At 40.1% G+C, this 18,433-nt stretch overlaps 1 protein-coding gene across 1 annotated transcript in view; it reads left to right on the top strand.

The window, feature by feature from the left end:
- The window catches only part of SCIN (scinderin), an 85,506-nt gene that overhangs the window by 20,097 nt on the left and 46,976 nt on the right, over window positions 1-18,433 (top strand). Inside the window, exon 4 of the mRNA XM_055272572.2 lies at window positions 14,378-14,527. Within this exon, the coding sequence (XP_055128547.1) occupies window positions 14,378-14,527 (150 nt within the window). The remainder of the gene's footprint in view (window positions 1-14,377; window positions 14,528-18,433) is intronic.

Raw genomic sequence — 18,433 nt, 5'->3', positions numbered from 1 at the left:
TCTGAAGAGGTAGGAAATGCTTCTACCCACCCGGAGAAGGTGTCTATAAGAGTAAGAATAAATTTTGTCCTCTTGACGGGATGCATGTGGGTGAAGTCTAGTTGCCAGTCCTCCCCTGAGAGTGTTCCTCTGAGCCGATGTGTAGGGATGCAGGGAGAGTGGAGGGCCCCTTGGGAGGAAGTAACAGAGCATATAGGACAGTTTGAGGTTATGTCTCTTAGTGAGGTGAATAGATGGGGGGAGGAGAAATAGGGTGAATGAGTAGGTATGGGGGCACACACTGATATGGAAGGATTGGTGAAGAGATGTCAGAATTTCTTTGGTCTGCTCTTAGGGGAGGACGAACTTTTGATTTTTGACTATCCAGTCCGCTTGAAAGGAGGCTCCTTGCTGTAGTAGCAAAACTTTCTCGGTGGGAGAGTTCTTGGGTTGGATTGCTGGAGTAACAAGAAGGAGAGGGGCAGAGGCAGAAGAAAAGGAGGCTTCTTTTGCTGCCTCATCGACCTTTCTGTTGCCTCTTGAGATTTCTTCTGATCCTGTTTGATGTCCTCAACAGTGTGTAACTCCTGCTTTAGCTGGGAGGTGTGCGGCCTGAAGGAGTTGGTAAATAAGGGGGCCATTAGTGATAGGGGTTCCTTTGGCAGTAAGGAGTCTCTCTTTTGCCAGATAGCAGTGTGGGAACGAGGAATGTGACAGGCATATTTGGAGTCTGTATAAACGTTGACTCGTTTGCCTTTGGAAAGGGTTAGGGCCCTGGTGAGAGCTATGAGTTCTGCTTTTTGGGAGGAGGATCCTTGCTTCAATTACTTGGTCAAGGGAAACAACTGCATATCCAGCAATTTGGGGGGAGCCAGTGGGCCCGGAAGAGGAGCCATCTATGAATAGTTGGTCATCGGGGTTGGTGAGAGGCTCGGAGGAAATGTTTGGGAAATGTGGGTGTACGTGGTCCAGGATATTGGTGCAAGAATGAGTAGGAAGGGAAGAGGATAGGGGGAGTAAGGATGCTGGGTTGAGGGGAGCCCTTCTGGCAAGACTGAATTTGGGATTTTTTTATAAAGAGGATATGGAGTAATTGAATCCTGGAAGGAGGAAGGGAGCTTAATGCTTGGGAAGAGAGGAGCTCTTGTAGATTATGAGAACTGTGGACGGTGGTATTCTGGCTGAAAGTTAGTTTCCTGCTTTCTAGAGCTAAGCTGGCCACCGCTTCTAGTGCTTTAAAGCAGGTTGGCCACGCTTTGACTGTGTTATCTAGTTGTTTAGAGAGGTAAGCTACAGGGGCAAAGGAAGGAGGATTTCCTTTCTGTTGTCCTAAGACACCGAGGGCTATTCCTCAGCTTTCAGCAGCATAGAGAGTGAAAGGTTGGGAGATATCAGGTAAGGACGGAACTGACGCAGTGACAAGAGCAGTTTGGAGTTTGTGGAAGCTGGGGAGTATGTTATGTGAGGGGTTTAGGGGTTCATTGAGAGGGCCTTTGGCCACTTCATAGAGGGGACGAGCTAGGAGGGCAAAGTTGGAAATCCATATTCTAAAGAAGCCTGCTAGCCCTAGGAAGGAAAGGATTTCGCTTTTGGAGGAGGGTGGGGGTAGATTTTCTATTAATGCTGCCCCAGCTGGAGTCATAGCCTGGGCCCCAGGGGAAAGTTGAATTCCTAAGTAAGTCACCATGGAGATGGAGAGTTGGGCCTTGGAGGGGGGACCCTATACCCTTTGATAGCGAGAAAGTTTAAGACAGCAGCGGCCGTGTGAGTTTGAGAGTCTTTTAGAGAGGGGCTGCAAAGGAGAAGGTCGTCCACATATTGAAGAAGACAACGGGGAGACAGGTTTAAGGAAGGGAGGTCTCGGGCTAGAGCTTGTCCAAAGAAATGAGGGCTATCCCTGAAGCCCTGAGGGAGGACAGTCCATGTGAGTTGTTGTGACTGGAGGGTGTCAGGGTCAGTCCAGGTGAAAGCAAATAGGTTTTGGGAATCAGGGTGTAGGGAAATGGTAAAGAAGGCATCCTTCAGGTCAATTGCAGTGTAGAGGGTGGTGTTGGCGGGGACGAGAGAAAGAAGTGTATAGGGGTTATCGACTACCGGATGAATAGGGAGGACAGATTGATTGATGGCTCGGAGGTCGTGAACGAGTCAGTATGAGCCATCAGACTTTTCGACAGGGAGGATGGGGTGTTATATGGAGAGTGTGTTGGTCTAAGAAGACCGCATGAGCAGAGCTTGTTTACGATGGGCTGTAGGCCCTTTTGGTGGGTTAGAGAGATGGGGTATTGAGGAACGTTGGGAAATTTGGAAGGGTCTTTTAACTGGATTTTGATGGGGTCATGGTGAGCAGCTATGGAAGGGTTAACGAGAGAGGCAGGAAGTGGGTACTGGGGAGAGGGGTCAGGGGCCGGACTAGCGGAGAGGAGCAGGAGGGGACTCTGGTTGAGGGGGGCAAGAAAAGATGATAGAAGCTTTGACTTTGGCTAAAAGGTCTCAGCCTAAAGTGGGGGTGGGGCAACGAGGCATGATAAGGAAAGAGTGTGAGAAAATGGCATCAAACAGGGAACAAGTAAGAGGTCTGGTGGCAAGTGGATGAGTGATGAGTCCATCAACCCCCACAACTGAGACTTGAGAGGGATGAGTGGGTCCTGAGAACTCAGGCAAAGCCGAGTAGGTGGCCCCACTATCAATTAAAAAAGAGATCGGCTTACCTGCTACTAGTAAAGTTACCCTGGGCTCCTATGCAGTGATGGAAGTGGGGGCCGGGGGCCAGGGCCCAGGGGCCCTGGGCCTCGTCAGTCTTCAGTGGCTAGGCCAAGGAGCTGTGGGAGTGCAAGTGATTCTTCACCTTTTGTCTTGTTGAAGGGATGGTGGCTCTGAGGAGCACGCTTGTCTGCCCATCTGTTGAGAGGACAGTCAGACTTCCAGTGCCCATCTGCTGGCAGTCTAGGCAAGGGCTCTTCGGCACTCATGGGTAGGGACATGCCCGCTTCCAGTGGCCTTCTTTGCCGCACTTAAAACAAGGTCCAGGAGGGTTTCTGCTATCGGGTCTTTTGTGCCCTTGGGTACTATAGCTAGGCTGACAGATAGCCACTGCTAGAAGCTGGTATTTAGCACGATCTCTTTGGGCTTTATCTAATTTATTTTGCTTGTCCCTGTTATTAAAGACTTTGAAAGCCAGGTTAAGGAGGTCTTGTTGTGGGGTTTGAGACCCATCTTCAGCCTTTTTAAGTTTGTACCAGATGTCAGGGGCAGATTGGGAAATAAAATGGGTATTAAGAACAATAGTTCCTTCTCAGGAGGCGGGGTCGATGTGGGTATATTTTTGGAGAGCTTCTGTAAGGCGGGAAAGAGATTGGGCAGGATTTTCATCTGCCTTTTGGGAAATGTCTTTAAGTTTTTCAAAATTTACGGTGTATGGGCAGCTTTGTTAAGGCCTGCAATGAGGCAAGTAATCATATGGCTACAGTACACTTGCCCAGGGTCTGTGGGTTGGTATTCCCAGGAAGGCTCTTCCCAGGGAACAGCAGCAGCTCCTACAGGTTTAGTAGGATCCTGCCGATGAAGATCGTTGGCATATGCCTGTGCTGCAAGCCACACTCTTTCCTTCTCTTCTGGAAGGAGGGTAGAAGAGAGGATAAAGTAGAGATCGTGCCAAGTGAGTTCATAAGATTGAGTAAGATATTTAAATTCTTTGATATAAGTACTGGGATCTGAGGAGAAGGACCCGAGACGTTCTTCAATCTGTAAGAGATCGTAGAAGGAGAAAGGGACGTGGACACAGACAATCCCCTCAGCTCCTGCTACTTCCCGGAGAGGAAGCAGGGGAGCTGGTTGCTGAGCACGTTGGGCCCGAGAGTGGGTGAGGGGAGGAGGCAGAGAGGACTCAGAGTCAGAAGCGGGTTGGTTGGAGAGAGTGGGGGAGAGGGGTAGAGCCGGAGCAGGGACATACAGTGGAGGATCACGATGCTCTGGTGGAGGATCATGATGCCGTCCGGGAGGGAGAAAATCCACGGGGTCAAAGGAAGAGGAGTCATCGGCTGGGTCTGTGGGCGGGGTGGCAGGAGATGAGTCAGGTTTTGAGCTGGTGAGTAGGATTTGGAAAGTAGAGCAGGAGTGGCAGAGAGAAGGGTGGTTACGGAGAATGAAGAAAGCCTGAACATAAGGAATCTCAGACCATTTCTCATTGCGATGGCAAAAGTTATCTAAGTCTCTAAGTATATTGAAATCGAAAGTGCCATTTTTGGGCCATTGGGAGCCATTGTCCAATTGGTATTGAGGCCATGCAGTATTGCAGTAAAAGATAAGCCTCTTAGAACGGATCTCTGAACGGAGGCCGAGAGCCTTGCGATTGCGGAGGAGACACCCAAGGGGGGTGGTCTTGGGAGGGGTAGACTGAGAGGCTCCCATAGTGAATGGAGGAGGTGAGAGTAGAGGAAGAAGAGACCACAGATGACAAGGACGAGAGAGGGCAGCCCCTGTCTCGCGGGCCTTGTATGGAATAGAGGAGGTAGCCGCCGAGTCAGGCGTCCTGGAAACGGAGGAACCAGAGGCCTGGAGGCCAGAGGAAGCCCTTGGCCCAGCGCTGGGTCTTTTGGGAGTGAAGAGACGGTCAAGGGTTCCGGGTAATAGGCAGAAGTCTCTCTTACTCACCCCTCGCAGAGGCTGTGATGGTGGATGAGGTCGCCAACAATGGGAGAATTCTGGGAGATCCTTAGGGTCTTCAGCAAGTTCGGGAAGGGGAGGTTGGCTGGGTAAGGGAAGATAGGAGAGAGAGAGAGAGAGAGTCCTCTAAGGACGCCCAGTCAGAGCCTATCCCCTTCCTGGGTTTGACACCAAAATGAAGGTTAGCCAGGAGAAAGGATGAGAGAGAGACCCAAAGTCAGGCGAGTAAGCTTATTATCCTGCCGAGCTGCTCCACCACAGTCAGAGGAGGCAGCGCTGAGCTTACAGAATGAGGGGTTTATATGGGGCAGAGAGACCCTGGGGTTGTTTGTCAGTTAACTTTACCACATATCATCTTGTGACCAGGTTTCAATATAGGAATTTACAAGAGGGCGTAACAGGTTTATCCATGTTTCTCGTGACCTCCCCCATGCCGCCCGTAGGGCTGTAAGCAAGTCTGGTGACCTTGCTGTAGGCCTAGATAAGGGTCCAGGAATGCAGCTGCAGAGTATTTGGGGTAAGAGTCAGCTGCATTGGGGTCGGGGGAGGGGTCCTGGGGCAGATTGTTCCTAACATTCCAGCCTTTTAATAGGTAATAGAAGAGGGGCGCCGTTGTCCTCTGGCTGCTTCTTGCTGGATAGGGGCAACGGTTGAGGGGAGAGGAGCAGGCATTAGGAAAGACAACTCTTAAGATGTTACGGTTTGTACTTTAATACTAAGCCATAGTTTCACATTAGAATCATTTGGGAAAGTTTTTTAAAATACTGGTAACTGTGACTTGACCCCTGAAGATTCTGATTTTAAAGTTTTGGAATTTGGTGTTTGGACTTCTTAAGACTCCTTCCCTCCAGGATACCATAATATAATGTACATTGAATGTTGAAAATCACTTCAAGAAAATGTGTAAAGGTGCTGGACAATTCAGGGTCGTATTGTTACCAGTAGAAGGTATCCAAATTACCAGTGGCAAATCCATATGGGTCTGCAGCAACCTCAATTCTTACCTCCACAGAAGAAAGAATTCGACTGAGGGGCATAAGGGCAGAGAAAGAGACCAAGACAAGTTTCAGAGCAGGAGTGGAAGTTTATTTTTAAAGGGCTTAGAACAGGAAGGAAAGGAACGTATGCTTGGAAGAGACCCAAGCAGGCACCAAGGTCAAGCACAGTGTTTACTTTGATCCTAGGACTTTATAGATTCCTTTCCCATGATTCTTCCCTTAGGGTGGGCTGCCTGCATGTGCAGTGCCCTCCTTACCCTTGGGAGGTGAGCACATGCAGTGTGTCTAGGAAGTCGTACACATGCCTACCTGAGGCTTTCTTCCTTTTTCCAGTGGTTCCCAGAAAGTCATACTCCACCATGTTGTCTCTTCATGCACATCCCTAAGCCCCACTTAGGTGGCTGGCAGAAATGCTTTTTGTTAAAGTATGACTGTAAGCCTTTTTTTTTTTTTTTTTTTTTGGTTTGGCAAACACTTTGACTAGTAAGAGAATATAATTTCACCTGTGCTTACTGGTGCTACGCAAAGATCCCTCCCAGAACTGTTCATCTGGTCCTGGTGAGTGGCATCACTACCAGCAACCAAGGTAGAATTGTCCAAGTCATTTTCCTTTTCCCTGTCCCTCTACTGCACATCCAAATGGCATTATTGACCAATCCTATAGGCTTAGACCTTCTAAATATTTATTTCGCTTCTCTCTATCACCACTGATCTGCCCTAATTCAAATGTAGTTGCTTCCTTTCTGGTCACCAAGCCTTCAGTGGCCCTGCACACCACTCCATTCATCTTGCGTCCTTCATTCAGAGGTAGTTTGAAAAACACACACAATATCTTTCAATACATATGTAACTGAAGGATATTGAGTTGAGTTGGCTTTGAGGAGACAACAAAATAGATATAAAGAAACATTTGTTTATTCAAAAACGAGATAAGTCATATTTTAAACTTTTAAAATAAAAAAGGTTCCTGGAGTTATCTCACAAATCATTATTTTTAAACTATACTTAGAGAACCTCTAGGCTCTGAAGATAGATCTTAATGAATTTCTATATTTGGGTAAGTGGATCTAAGGGAAAGCTAACACAGGAAAGACAAAGCCAATAGATGCCAGGAAGAGGAAGAAGTCTGGCCTCACGTTCTCCTTCAATGAAATTTTAGATGTATTTAGAATAATAACTTAGAAAAGGACCAAAGAGTAGCAAGCCTATGCTGAATTCTTTGCACATGTTGAGTCAACATCACATAGGCTGTTTTGGGTGCTCCTTTAAACACAGCCTCTGAAATCTTGCTTTTCCTCAAGGGCACCATTGAGCATTGTTTTATTTTTGCCCTTATTTTCTGTCCTCAAATGATGTCTGGCTGCACTTATTAACTCACCACATAGTTTAAAGAAATTTTAGAAACCTCTGGTTTTCAAGACCAATAATAGGACTCCCCTCCCCAAGTGTGGTTGTTTCTATAAATATAACTTGCTTGCTCTTATTTCTTGTAACTAGTGGACCAGACTAACTGCCAGTAACAGATTGTATTTATAGTCTTATTTCTTCCTTTTCCAATTGTGCAGAACAATTTTGTTTTTCTTTAATAGTTTGTATATTAAGAGTTAATTATAGTTTCACAAACTTCTGCTAGAGGATGTTCATATATAATATGTACATCAGCTTTCTGCCAGAATTTAAGTGGATTTCATTCCAAATTATTTATAAATGGATAATTTCATATTTACAGGGCTTTTTTAAACATTGCTTCCCTAGAGAAATATGATATTTAGTGATGAGTTGTTAAATGCCTTAGGATCTTAGATGGTGAAATAGTTGCCCCTGAAACTGTTTGCTTTACAATTTTCAGTGTCTAGCATACTTAAATCAAGTCAATGAATGGTTTTTAAACTAAATCCTGTTAAAGCATTATACATAAAATAGCTTAGATTATAGTGAAAACTTTCTGTTGTAATAATAGGTATTTACCTATCACATTTATTCAGACTTTTTTTAACTTTATGAAGGAATTTATTTTTTAAGCCTACTCCCTGGAGGAAACAGAGTAAGTTGAATTAAGAAGAGAGTTTTTTTCAAGCATGGTGCCAAATGAATACAAAGTTTCCTTGTGCCAGAGTGGTGAAGTAGTCATAACTAACTACCTCTGAATAGAGTAAGTGTTGGGCAGTACAGTTTATTAATAAAACTACACACACTTATTTCAGCACAGTACAGCTCTGTTAAAATGAGATGTCCTAAACACATTATCCACACATGGTGGAATATAAATTTTCAAATTTGACGAAATACTAAAATTGTGTTTTTAAAGCAAATTTTGATGTACTGCTGCCACCACTGAATGAACATTTAATTAGATTGAATAAAACCGGTGTTATCGGCCTGGCACAGTGGCTCACGCCTGTAATCCCAGCACTTTGGGAGGCCAAGGCAGGCAGATCGCTTGAGCCCAGGACATCGAGACCAGCTTGGGCAACATGGTAAAACCTCATCTCTACAAAAAAAAAAAAAAAAAAAAAAAGTTCACTAGGCGTGGTGGCACATAGCTGTAGTCCCAACTACTCAGAAGGCTGAGGCAGGAGGATTGCTTGAACCTGGAGGCAGAAGCTGCAGTGAGCCAAGACTGCATCACTGCACTCCAGCCTAGGTGACAAAGCCAGACTCTGTCTCAAAAAAAAAGAAAGATAGAGAGAAAGAAAAGAAAACAGTGTTTTAATTAATAATGACTTGTCAAGCATTCTGACTTTTAGCCATTTACAATTAAAGTTATTATTTTATTAAATTTTTTATCTCAACCATTGAAAAATAAGTCTACTAAATAGGAAAATATGTCACTTGTATGTAAATGGTGGCATAAAATAAGGTGAAAATAAAAAAGAGAACACAAGTCATTCATTTTCATGCTGAGTAAGAAGTTTTCTGTAACCACTTTGCTTAGTAATTTAGTCACCTTTAAGGTAAAAAGAAAACTTGACTTTTAAAGTTGCACTATTTTTGCAAGTATTTCCTAGATATGTTTTTACTATTAGAGTAACTGTGGTCTCTAAGCAATGGTGAGAAATATTTCTGTAACTAAATTTACCTCTGAATTGATATGCACATAAAACTCCCAACTCACAGTAATATCATAGAAAATATTCTGGGATCCATAAAATATTGTAGAATCCTATGTTAAATAATAATTATGTTTGTAAAATTATCACATTCACATTCACTTTAAAACATATTTTACCAAGCTCCCACAATGTTTTACAGATGCTAATAAAATTTACTGTGATTTTATATAATCTCTTTGAAGTAGATGAGAGGTCATGAATACAACTAAGGTAACAAAAACATAAACATCTGTTAAATGATTATATAAATACAGAGTAAGTCAGTTGTGAAACTTGCTAATAAATCTGAAAAATTCTAGACATCTAAATTCTGATCTACTTTTTATCTTTCACTTTAATGTAAAATATAATTATTAGAAGTCTGTATTCTCAGACTTGCAGAGAAAATAATCACTTGCAAAATATCATGGAATAAGATAGGAAGAGGAATTTGAGCAAAACACTAGTTTGTATTTAATGGTGTGTGTGTGTGTGTGTGTGTGTATCACATTTTCTTTATCCACTCATTGATGGGCATTTGGACTGGTCCCATATTCTTGCAATTGTAAATTGTGCTGCTGTAAACATGTGTGTGCAAGTATCTTTTTTATATAATGACTTCGTTTCTTCTAGGTAGATACCTATTAGTGGGATTGCTGGATCAAACAGTAGATCTACTTTTAGTTCATTAAGGAATCTCCACACTGTTTTCCATAGTGGTCGTTACTAGTTTACCTTCCCACCAACAGTATAAAAGTGTTCCCTTTTCACCACACCCACACCAACATCTATTTTTTTTTAATTTTTTCGTTATGGCCATTCTTGCAGGAGTGAGGTGGTATCACATTGTGATTTTGATTTGCATTTCTCTGATAATTAGTGAAGTTGAGCATTTTTTCATGTTTGTTGGCCATTTATATATCTTCTTTTCAGAATTGTCTATTCATGTCCTTAGCCCACTTTTTGATGGGATTGTTTCTTGCTGATGTGTTTTTGAGTTCTTTGTAGATTCTTGATATTAGTCCTTTGTCAAATGCATAGTTTGCTAATATTTTCTCCCATTCTGTGGGGTGTCTGCTAACTCATTATTCTTTCTTTTGCTGTGAAGAAGCTTTTTAGTTTAGTTAAGTCCCATCTATTTACCTTTGTTTTTCTTGCATTTGCTTTTGGGTTCTTGGTCATGAAGTCTTTGCCTAAGCCAGTGTCTAGAAAGGTTTTTCCAATGTTATCTTCTAGAATCTTTATGGTTTCAGGTCTTAGATTTAGGTCTACTCAGCCATAAAGAGGAATGAAATAATGGCATTCACAGCACCCTGGATGGAATTGGAGACTATTATTCTAAGTGAAGTAACTCAGGAATGGAAAACCAAACATCATATGTTCTCACTCATATGTGGGAGCTAAGATATAAGGATGCAAAGGCATAAGAATAATACATTGGACGTTGGGGACTCAGGGGAAAGGGTGAGGGATGGTGAGGAATAAAAGACTGCACATTGGGTACAGTGTAAACTGCTCAGGTGATGGGAGCACCAAAATCTCAGAAACCACCACTAAAGAACTTATTCATCTAAATAAATGCCGCCTGTTCCCCAGAAATCTATTAAAATTAAAAATTAAAAAATTAAAAACAAAAACAAAGATACGTATAGGAAAAAATATTCTGATTTATAGGGTCAATATTTTTCTGTCATGAGTCAAGTATAAGTAAAATGTTTTCAAAATAAAAACATTAGTTTGGGCTCAGCAGAAAAGTCTACCGAGTTGCATTGGATAATTAGATGTTACAGATTCCCTGTTGTGCACAGCAAGTGTGGTGTGCTCAGAGTACGTCATACCTGGCATGCACTGGTTGAATGCTAGAATCACCTGGGGAGCTTTTAATAAACACAGCCGCCCAGAACACACCTGAGATTTCCTAAAGATAGGGCTCACATCTCTGTATTTTTAAAAATTACCTTGCTACTCTATTATCTGATTTTAGTGCTCAGTGGCTAAGAGTTGACTGATCACTGGGAGCCCTTTATTTTTACTCTTTGTAACTGCTAACTTTGTCATGGTATTCAAATGACCTCCACATGTGAGCCTCATATTCCAATGCCCAGATGTAGAAAAGAGGTTAAAAAAAACAATAGAAGTGCACTATTCTTTTAGAAATAGGAAAGAAACACCCTTTGACCATACTAAATAACTGCATTTGATTCTTGAGAGAAGGAGATTGCTAGGCGTAGTCCTTTTGATTTTATTTCTTATAAAGTTTTGCATTCCTAAAATGCGTATTTTATTCTTAAAGAGGACCATGGATTAGGTCATCAGGAATGTTAAGCGGGGGCCAGAGAGACTGTTGCAAGCCTGCTTTGTTCAGAATGGTGCTTCCAGTACCTACAGGAGAGGCTGCCCCATTTTAGTCACTCAGTAAACCATTTTTTGAGTGAAGAAATGACTCTGGGCTGGAAATTTAGTCAGAGAAGAGTCCATTTCTCTGGATGTTTTATTTTGCTATTTCTAATTTATTTACTCTTTTGAAAAATTGCAAACACACTATCAAATACCTAGAAAGTGGCAGCGTAGGTCTATTTCCCTCACACTTAACCACGACTCTACATGGTTGACTAGATGAAATGTGTGTGGGAATGTTGTGAAAACCAAGCACAGGGCAAATGTATTATTAGCCAATTTTTCTACCTGTCCACCTCTCCTTGCTAGTTTTTTCTTAATTATCTCTGTATTCCCAGCATAATGAGCACCTAGTAATGTATGTGACATAAAAACAAGGAAAAAAATCACTGACTTAGATACAGTAAACATTGAAGGCTTTCTTTCTGCATATGCATGCCCTCTGAATCTCTTAAAACTGTTTATCATTTTTTTATGCAAGCACAGAGCCAGAGCTTGTGTTTTTGTTGCTACTTAAATGTAATTATATTATTCTGTGTCTTTATCGTATTCTTGATGATACACCTTCACTAATTTTCTACATCAGTATTTAAACATTTTTCTTAATTTTTAACTACTGAAGAGGAGTGGACAGCATTCATGCAATGACATTTATATAGCCATCCTCTTATTGATGGGCATTTGTTTTGTTTCTTATCAGTGGAAGTCAGTAGAGGATGAGACTCTTAATCTCAGGGTCCTGGGTTCAAGCCCCAGGTTGGGAGCCAGATATCGGGGGAACCCACTCCCAATATTTCAACGTAGGTTCTTTCTATTTTCCATAAGCATCAGCCAGCTGAGAAATAAAGAGAAGGAGTACAAAGAGAGGAATTTTACAGCTGGGCCTCCAGGTGACATCATGTAGCGGTAGGACCATGATGCCCACCTGAGCCTTAAAGCCAGCAAGTTTTATTAAGGATTTCAAAAGGGGAGGGGGTTCAAGAACAGGGAGTAGGTCACAAAGATCACATGCTTCAAAGAGCAAAAAGGAGAACAAAGATCATATGCTTCTGAGGAAACAGGACAAAAGGCAAAACAAAACTACTGATAAAGGTCTATCTTCCACTGTGCATGTATTATCTTGATAAACACCTTAAACAACAGAAAACAGGGTTCGAGAGCAGAGAACTGGTCTGACCAAAAATTTACCAGGCTGGAATTTCCCAATCCTAGGAAGCCTGAGGGTACTGCAGGAGACCAGGGCGTATTTCAATCCTTATTTCAACCACATAAAACAGACACTCCCAGAGCGGCCATTTATAGGCCTCCTCCCAGGAATGCAATGCCTTTCCTAGGGTCTTAATATTAATATTCCTTGTTAGGAAAAGAATTTATTGAAATCTCTGCTACTTGCACGTCCATTAATAGGCTCTCTGCAGGAAGAAAACTGTGGCTCTTTTTGCCCGACCCTACAGGCAGTCAGACGTTATGGTTGTCTTCCCTTGTTCCCTAAAAATCACTGTTATTCTGTTCTTTTTCAAGGTGCACTTATTTCATATTGTTCAAACACGCATGTTTTACTATCAATTTGTATAGTTAACACAATTATAGTGGTCCTGAGGTGACGTATATCTTCAGCTTACGAAGGTAACAGGATTAAGAGATTAAAGTAAGGCAGGCATAAGAAATTATAAGAGTATTATTTGGGAAGTGATAAATGTCCATGAAATCTTCACATTTATGTTCTCTGCCGCGGCTCCAGCCAGTCCCTCCGTTCGGGGTCCCTGACTTCCTTCGACAGTTTCTTTTGTTTTTATATTCCATGTTCAAATGTTTCTGTAGTATAGATTCCTATAAATAGAATTTCTTGATATTAAAAGCACATTTAATTTTTTTTTTTTTTGAGACGGTGTCTCACTCTGTCCCCCAGGCTGTAGTGCAGTGGCACAATCTCCGCTCACTGCAAGCTCTGCCTCCTGGGTTCACGCCATTCTCCTGCCTTCACGCCATTCTCCTGCCTTAGCCTTCCAAGTAGCTGGGACTACAGGTGCCTGCCACCACACCCGGCTAATTTTTTATATTTTTAGTAGAGACGAGGTTTCACCGTGTTAGCCAGGATATTCTCAGTCTCCTGACCCATGATCCGCAAGCCTCGGCTTCTCAAAGTGCTGGGATTACAGGCATGAGCCACCATGCCTGACCTTAATTTTTTTATAATGATGCTAAACAACTCTTAAAAAACCTGTGTCAGTTTATACCACCCAAATAGTGGGTGATAATGCCCATTCCCACAGCCCCTCCAGGTCTGGGTATTATTCAACTTCTCTTTCTTTCTTTTGGTAAACAATGTTAATGGGAGAGATAATTTTTCATTATTATTTTACATTTGTATCTGTATACTTTCTGGACACTATACTAAAATCTACAATCTAAAATATATAGTAGTTTAATCTAAATGATAGCTAATATAATCTCTACAATATATCACACTGTTATTCTGTTTTGACTTTTTCATGTTTTGATGTTAAAGTTTAACAGTTAAGTATCAAATTTTCCCTATATATCATAATTTATATAAGTATTATCCTATTCTTGAACAATTAATGCCTTTCCAAGGCCTCAACAATATAATTACATAGCAATGAGAACCCTTATATGTGTGGTTTTTTTCTCCTTTTATGAATAATTTATTATAGTAAGTGCCAGATAGTGATATTACTGGGACAATATCACTCTTTTTATGGCTCTTGATAAGAATTGTTAAATTGCTTTACATATATTAATTATCTTGATTTAGCCATTCCACAATGTATACATATATCAAAACATCATGTTATACACAGTAAATGCATACAACATGTATTTGTCAATTTAAAAACATGAATAGCTTTACAAAAGTGTTGTGTCAATTTTATGATTGTCAAGAGTATCTTATTTTAACAGATTCTTGACTACTTTTCTGAAGTGTGGTATATTTATTATTTCAAATTTAATCCATATGTTTACTTTTATAAATTGTAATTTATAGATTATATACACAGAGAATGGTGATATATATATTTAGATTTTACATGCTTAAAAACTGCTTACTTTATAATGCTAACTGAAAGCAGCAGGATGCAGAATGATGAAGTATAACAATTATGTATACACCTCAACAATAAGTCATTTAATTTTCCTTTTTCTTTCCTAATTAATCACAAGTATTACACTGAGGCTGAATGTCTTCCTCATATTCTTAGGGTCAACAGATCTGTCTCTTTCTCTTAGGAAATTTATCAGTGGTGTGGTTCCTCATGCAACAAATATGAACGTCTGAAGGCAAACCAGGTAGCTACTGGCATTCGGTACAATGAAAGGAAAGGAAGGTCTGAACTAATTGTCGTGGAAGAAGGAAGTGAACCCTCAGAACTTATAAAGGTATTGTGACTCCTGTTGTTTGTTAAAGGGTTACCACTCCAACTCGTGTGTGTGTGTGTGTGTGTGTGTGTGTGTGTAAGGTGGCAGGGTGGGGAAGAAGGGGAAAGAGATTCAACACATGTTTCAATAGTGAGCCTAGCTACAATTAGTAAGAGGAAACAACAGGGTTATCTAAGTGATGGAACTGGGAAAACAGAAAGTCATGACTTTCTCTCACCGTTGGTGTCACTATCAAAGGAAGCCCTGGCCCTATCTTCTATAGTATACGAGGTGAAACAAATGAGTGACACTTCTGAAATTGACTGTAAGAATGTATTTTGGAAGGAAAACAATATTAATAGTTCTTTCATCTATTCATCTGGGCTTCTCAGGGTTTTACTTGTTTTTTGTTTTTTTGTTTTTGTTTTTGTTTTTGTTTTTGAGACGGAGTCTTGCTCTGTCACCCAGGCTAGAGTGCAGTGGCATGATCTCCGCTCACTGCAAGCTCCACCTCCCGGGTTCATGCCATTCTCCTGCCTCAGCCTCCTGAGTAGCTGGGACTACAGGTGCCCACCACCACACCTGGCTAATTTTTTGTATTTTTGGTAGACAGGGCTTCACCATGTTAGCCAGTGGTCCTGATCCCCTGACCTTGTGATCCGCCCTCCTCAGCCTCCCAAAGTGCTGGGATTACAGGTGTGAGCCACCCCGCCCGAGCTTCTCAGGGTTTTTTTCAAACACGGTGGTTTTCTTCAATTTTAAAATTAACAGTTGCAGGTTGAGTATCCCTTTTCCAAAGTGCATGGGACCAGAAGTGTTTCAGATTTTGAATTTCCGGGGGGTTTGGAAATACTTGTATATACAAAATGATATATCTTGGGGATGGGAGTCAAGTCTAAACATGAAACTCATTTACGTTTCACATACACCTTACATGCACAGCCTGAAGATAAATTTATACAATATTTTAAATAATTTTGCGCATGAAACAAAATGTGTGTTAAGAACTTGTGGGTGGAATTTCCACTTGTGGCATAACATCAAGACTCAGAAAGTTTCAGACTTTGGAGTATTTCTAATTTCAGATGTTTGGATTAGGGATGCTCAACCTGTATTTCGTTAAAAGAATCAAATGAAATCTTATACGAAGAGATTAAATATGCCAGTATTTAAAATATTTCAATCATTTTAAGCTGAGAATTACAGGCAACACACTTATGATTTTAGTGTAGTTCTTAAATTAATGTGAAAATTAAGCGTTCGTGGCTCTATAGACCCTACGTCATTTACTTAACGATTATATGAATCTTAGGAATTTGGTTGTGACCGAACTTTGTCTTTTAAGAATATTGCAGTGACTACCTAAGTGTATATATTGTATATATTCCCTTAAATAAGAATATCAGTTAAGGAGTATAACTATATATTAAGATGTCTTGATACGTATTCACAAATTAATTTCCATTTGTTCACACAACAAATATTTATTGTACTCCTGCGATGTGCCAGGCACTAAATGTTTGCACCAGTTGCTACTTCCCTGTACGAGCACTGTGTTCCATCGTGACTTTACAGAGCCCTGTCAAAATCTGTTGATATAATACCTTTTTGAAACTTCTGCATTTAATAGTGGTAGGTGGTATCTTTGAGTTTTCATTTCTCTGATTTCCTGGAATATTACACATATTCCCCCAGTAATTTTAGATTTGCATTTAAGTCTATCTAAAGGCTATCTCATAAACATTTTTAATATTTTTGACTTACAGAAATATAATGCAGTAGTTGCATGGTCCCGTGATAGCCTAAAAATCCAGTGATCAGAAATCATATGAAATAACTTTATATATTGTAATGTCTTTAAACTTCATTGCTTTAATAATGCCCAGACACAGACTTTCACATTGATGATGTTTTGGAAATAATTTTAATTCAGTGGGGAAAATTCTCATGGTCTAATGCTAGGAGAAAGATAGAATATAACATTTTATATGCAATATTATACTAATATATAATATGTGTATGTAGCTCTGTATTCATACATATATACATACCTGGAAAAATATGCTAAAATATTACCAGTATTACATCTTGGGATGTGGCTGCTTATTTTCTTCTTCATTTGTCTTTGTTATAATTAACAAAGACAAATTCTGATTCATTTTATAATCAGAAAAAAAGGCCATTTAAAAAATTAAGATAAAATTAGGGATGGTTTTACTGGATTTTCACTGGTTAGAATAACATAGCTAATAAATCAGACCTTGAAAAGTATTCAAAACAAATTCTTGGTCTTTTAATATTCTTTTAAGGCCTCTGTTCTAGAGATGGGATCAACCATGTAAGTCTTCTAACTTGGCATATTTGGAAGCAAAAATCTATAAATAAGATGTATTTCTAGTTGACTGTAACCCCTTGTCTCAATAGCTATGCTTGGACATAAGCAGACTGAAGAACAGGACTCGCCCTGTGAAGTGGCAAGAAGAGTGTCACATTAACTATCAGACATCACTCGTGCTTCTCCAGGGTCACCCTTGGCCCAGAGCTAGTCTCCTAACTACTCATTGTCTCTGAGTCCTCATTTGCAAAGTGAAGGGTTAGACAAAATGGCTTCTCTGGTCCCTTTAGGTTCTAATGATCTATGCTTCTACCTTACCTCTTGGGCAGCAGCTGTGTTTAATTACCACTCATTTGCCACTTGCACTCTGTTCCAGGAAGTGATGCTGCTGTGGCTGCGAGGCCTTGCTGTGCATGTACATATTTGGTGTCCTTGCTTATTGGATTTCATTCAACGTTTTGAAAAAGAAAGTGTAAACAGTCAATTAATACATTACACTGTAAAATTAAAATAAGAAAATGCAAATGAAGAAAAACTGTGCAAAAAATATAATTTGGCTTTAAAATATTAGTGATAAGGATAAAGAGATATAATGCTTAAGATAAAATGTGATGTCTGTGTTTCCAAGACTCTTCAGTTTGGTTTTTAGAAAAATCCTACAATGCACCCACTTTGTTTTCATTCAATACATTCAGTGTCTATACTACATTTTATTTGACTGCTTTCACTCACACAATGAACTGAGATGAATTTTCAGTGAAAACCTTTATTAAATAAGGGAAAAAAAGCATTCAGTGGGCTTTTCGTTTTTGGAAATGTAGTTTTGTAGCCTGATTACAAGAAAGAGTAATTATTTGATTAATTAATTGAGCACCTATAACAAACTTGTTTGACTTCTAGGCTTTCTTAGTGTTGTAATGATAAGGATAGAACACAAAAAGCCCATGAACTTGGTTGGGAAGAATTACAACTTTATTTTCACTAACCTCTTAACTGAAATACGGCCTTTCCTCCAGTTGTGAAAGTAATAAGCAAACGTAAGTAGCAGGAACAGTCCTGTGACTTTTCAGATCACATTATAGCTATTGTGCACAACCTCAAAATATCGTTTATGCTCATTGCTACTTGGTAATTATTATTGTTATTAGAACTTCTGCTCACTAGTATTTAATGAATTAATGAAAAGCTCATATGTTACTTTACCAAACTTTAAAATATATTTATATATTTTAATAGTTGCATTTTAGTTGATATTTTAATAGTTGCATTTCAAGGTAATTTATTTCCATTATAATATTTTGTATCTTGTTTTATGCATTTAGCAAATATTTTTCTTAGGAGGGAACTAATAGGTTTCAGAAGTGTTCCAAACCAGTCTATAGCACACACGCACACATGCACACACACACACACACACACACACACACACGGAGTATCCTTAAGATTTAAAAATGTCATTTCTTTTTCTGAGACTCTAGTGCAGCTGTTGATTTTACTAGAGATGGAGTCTGAAAATCTAAAAATTTTTCAAATATCTTTTAAATTTGAAGTTTTATTTATTTATTTATTTTTTGAGCGGGAGTCTTGCACTG

This window comes from Symphalangus syndactylus, chromosome 3, assembly GCF_028878055.3.
Source record: "Symphalangus syndactylus isolate Jambi chromosome 3, NHGRI_mSymSyn1-v2.1_pri, whole genome shotgun sequence".
NCBI classification, from domain to species: domain Eukaryota; kingdom Metazoa; phylum Chordata; class Mammalia; order Primates; family Hylobatidae; genus Symphalangus; species Symphalangus syndactylus.
Note: the sequence above shows the minus strand (reverse complement) of the source record. Positions and strands in the feature narration are given on the sequence as shown.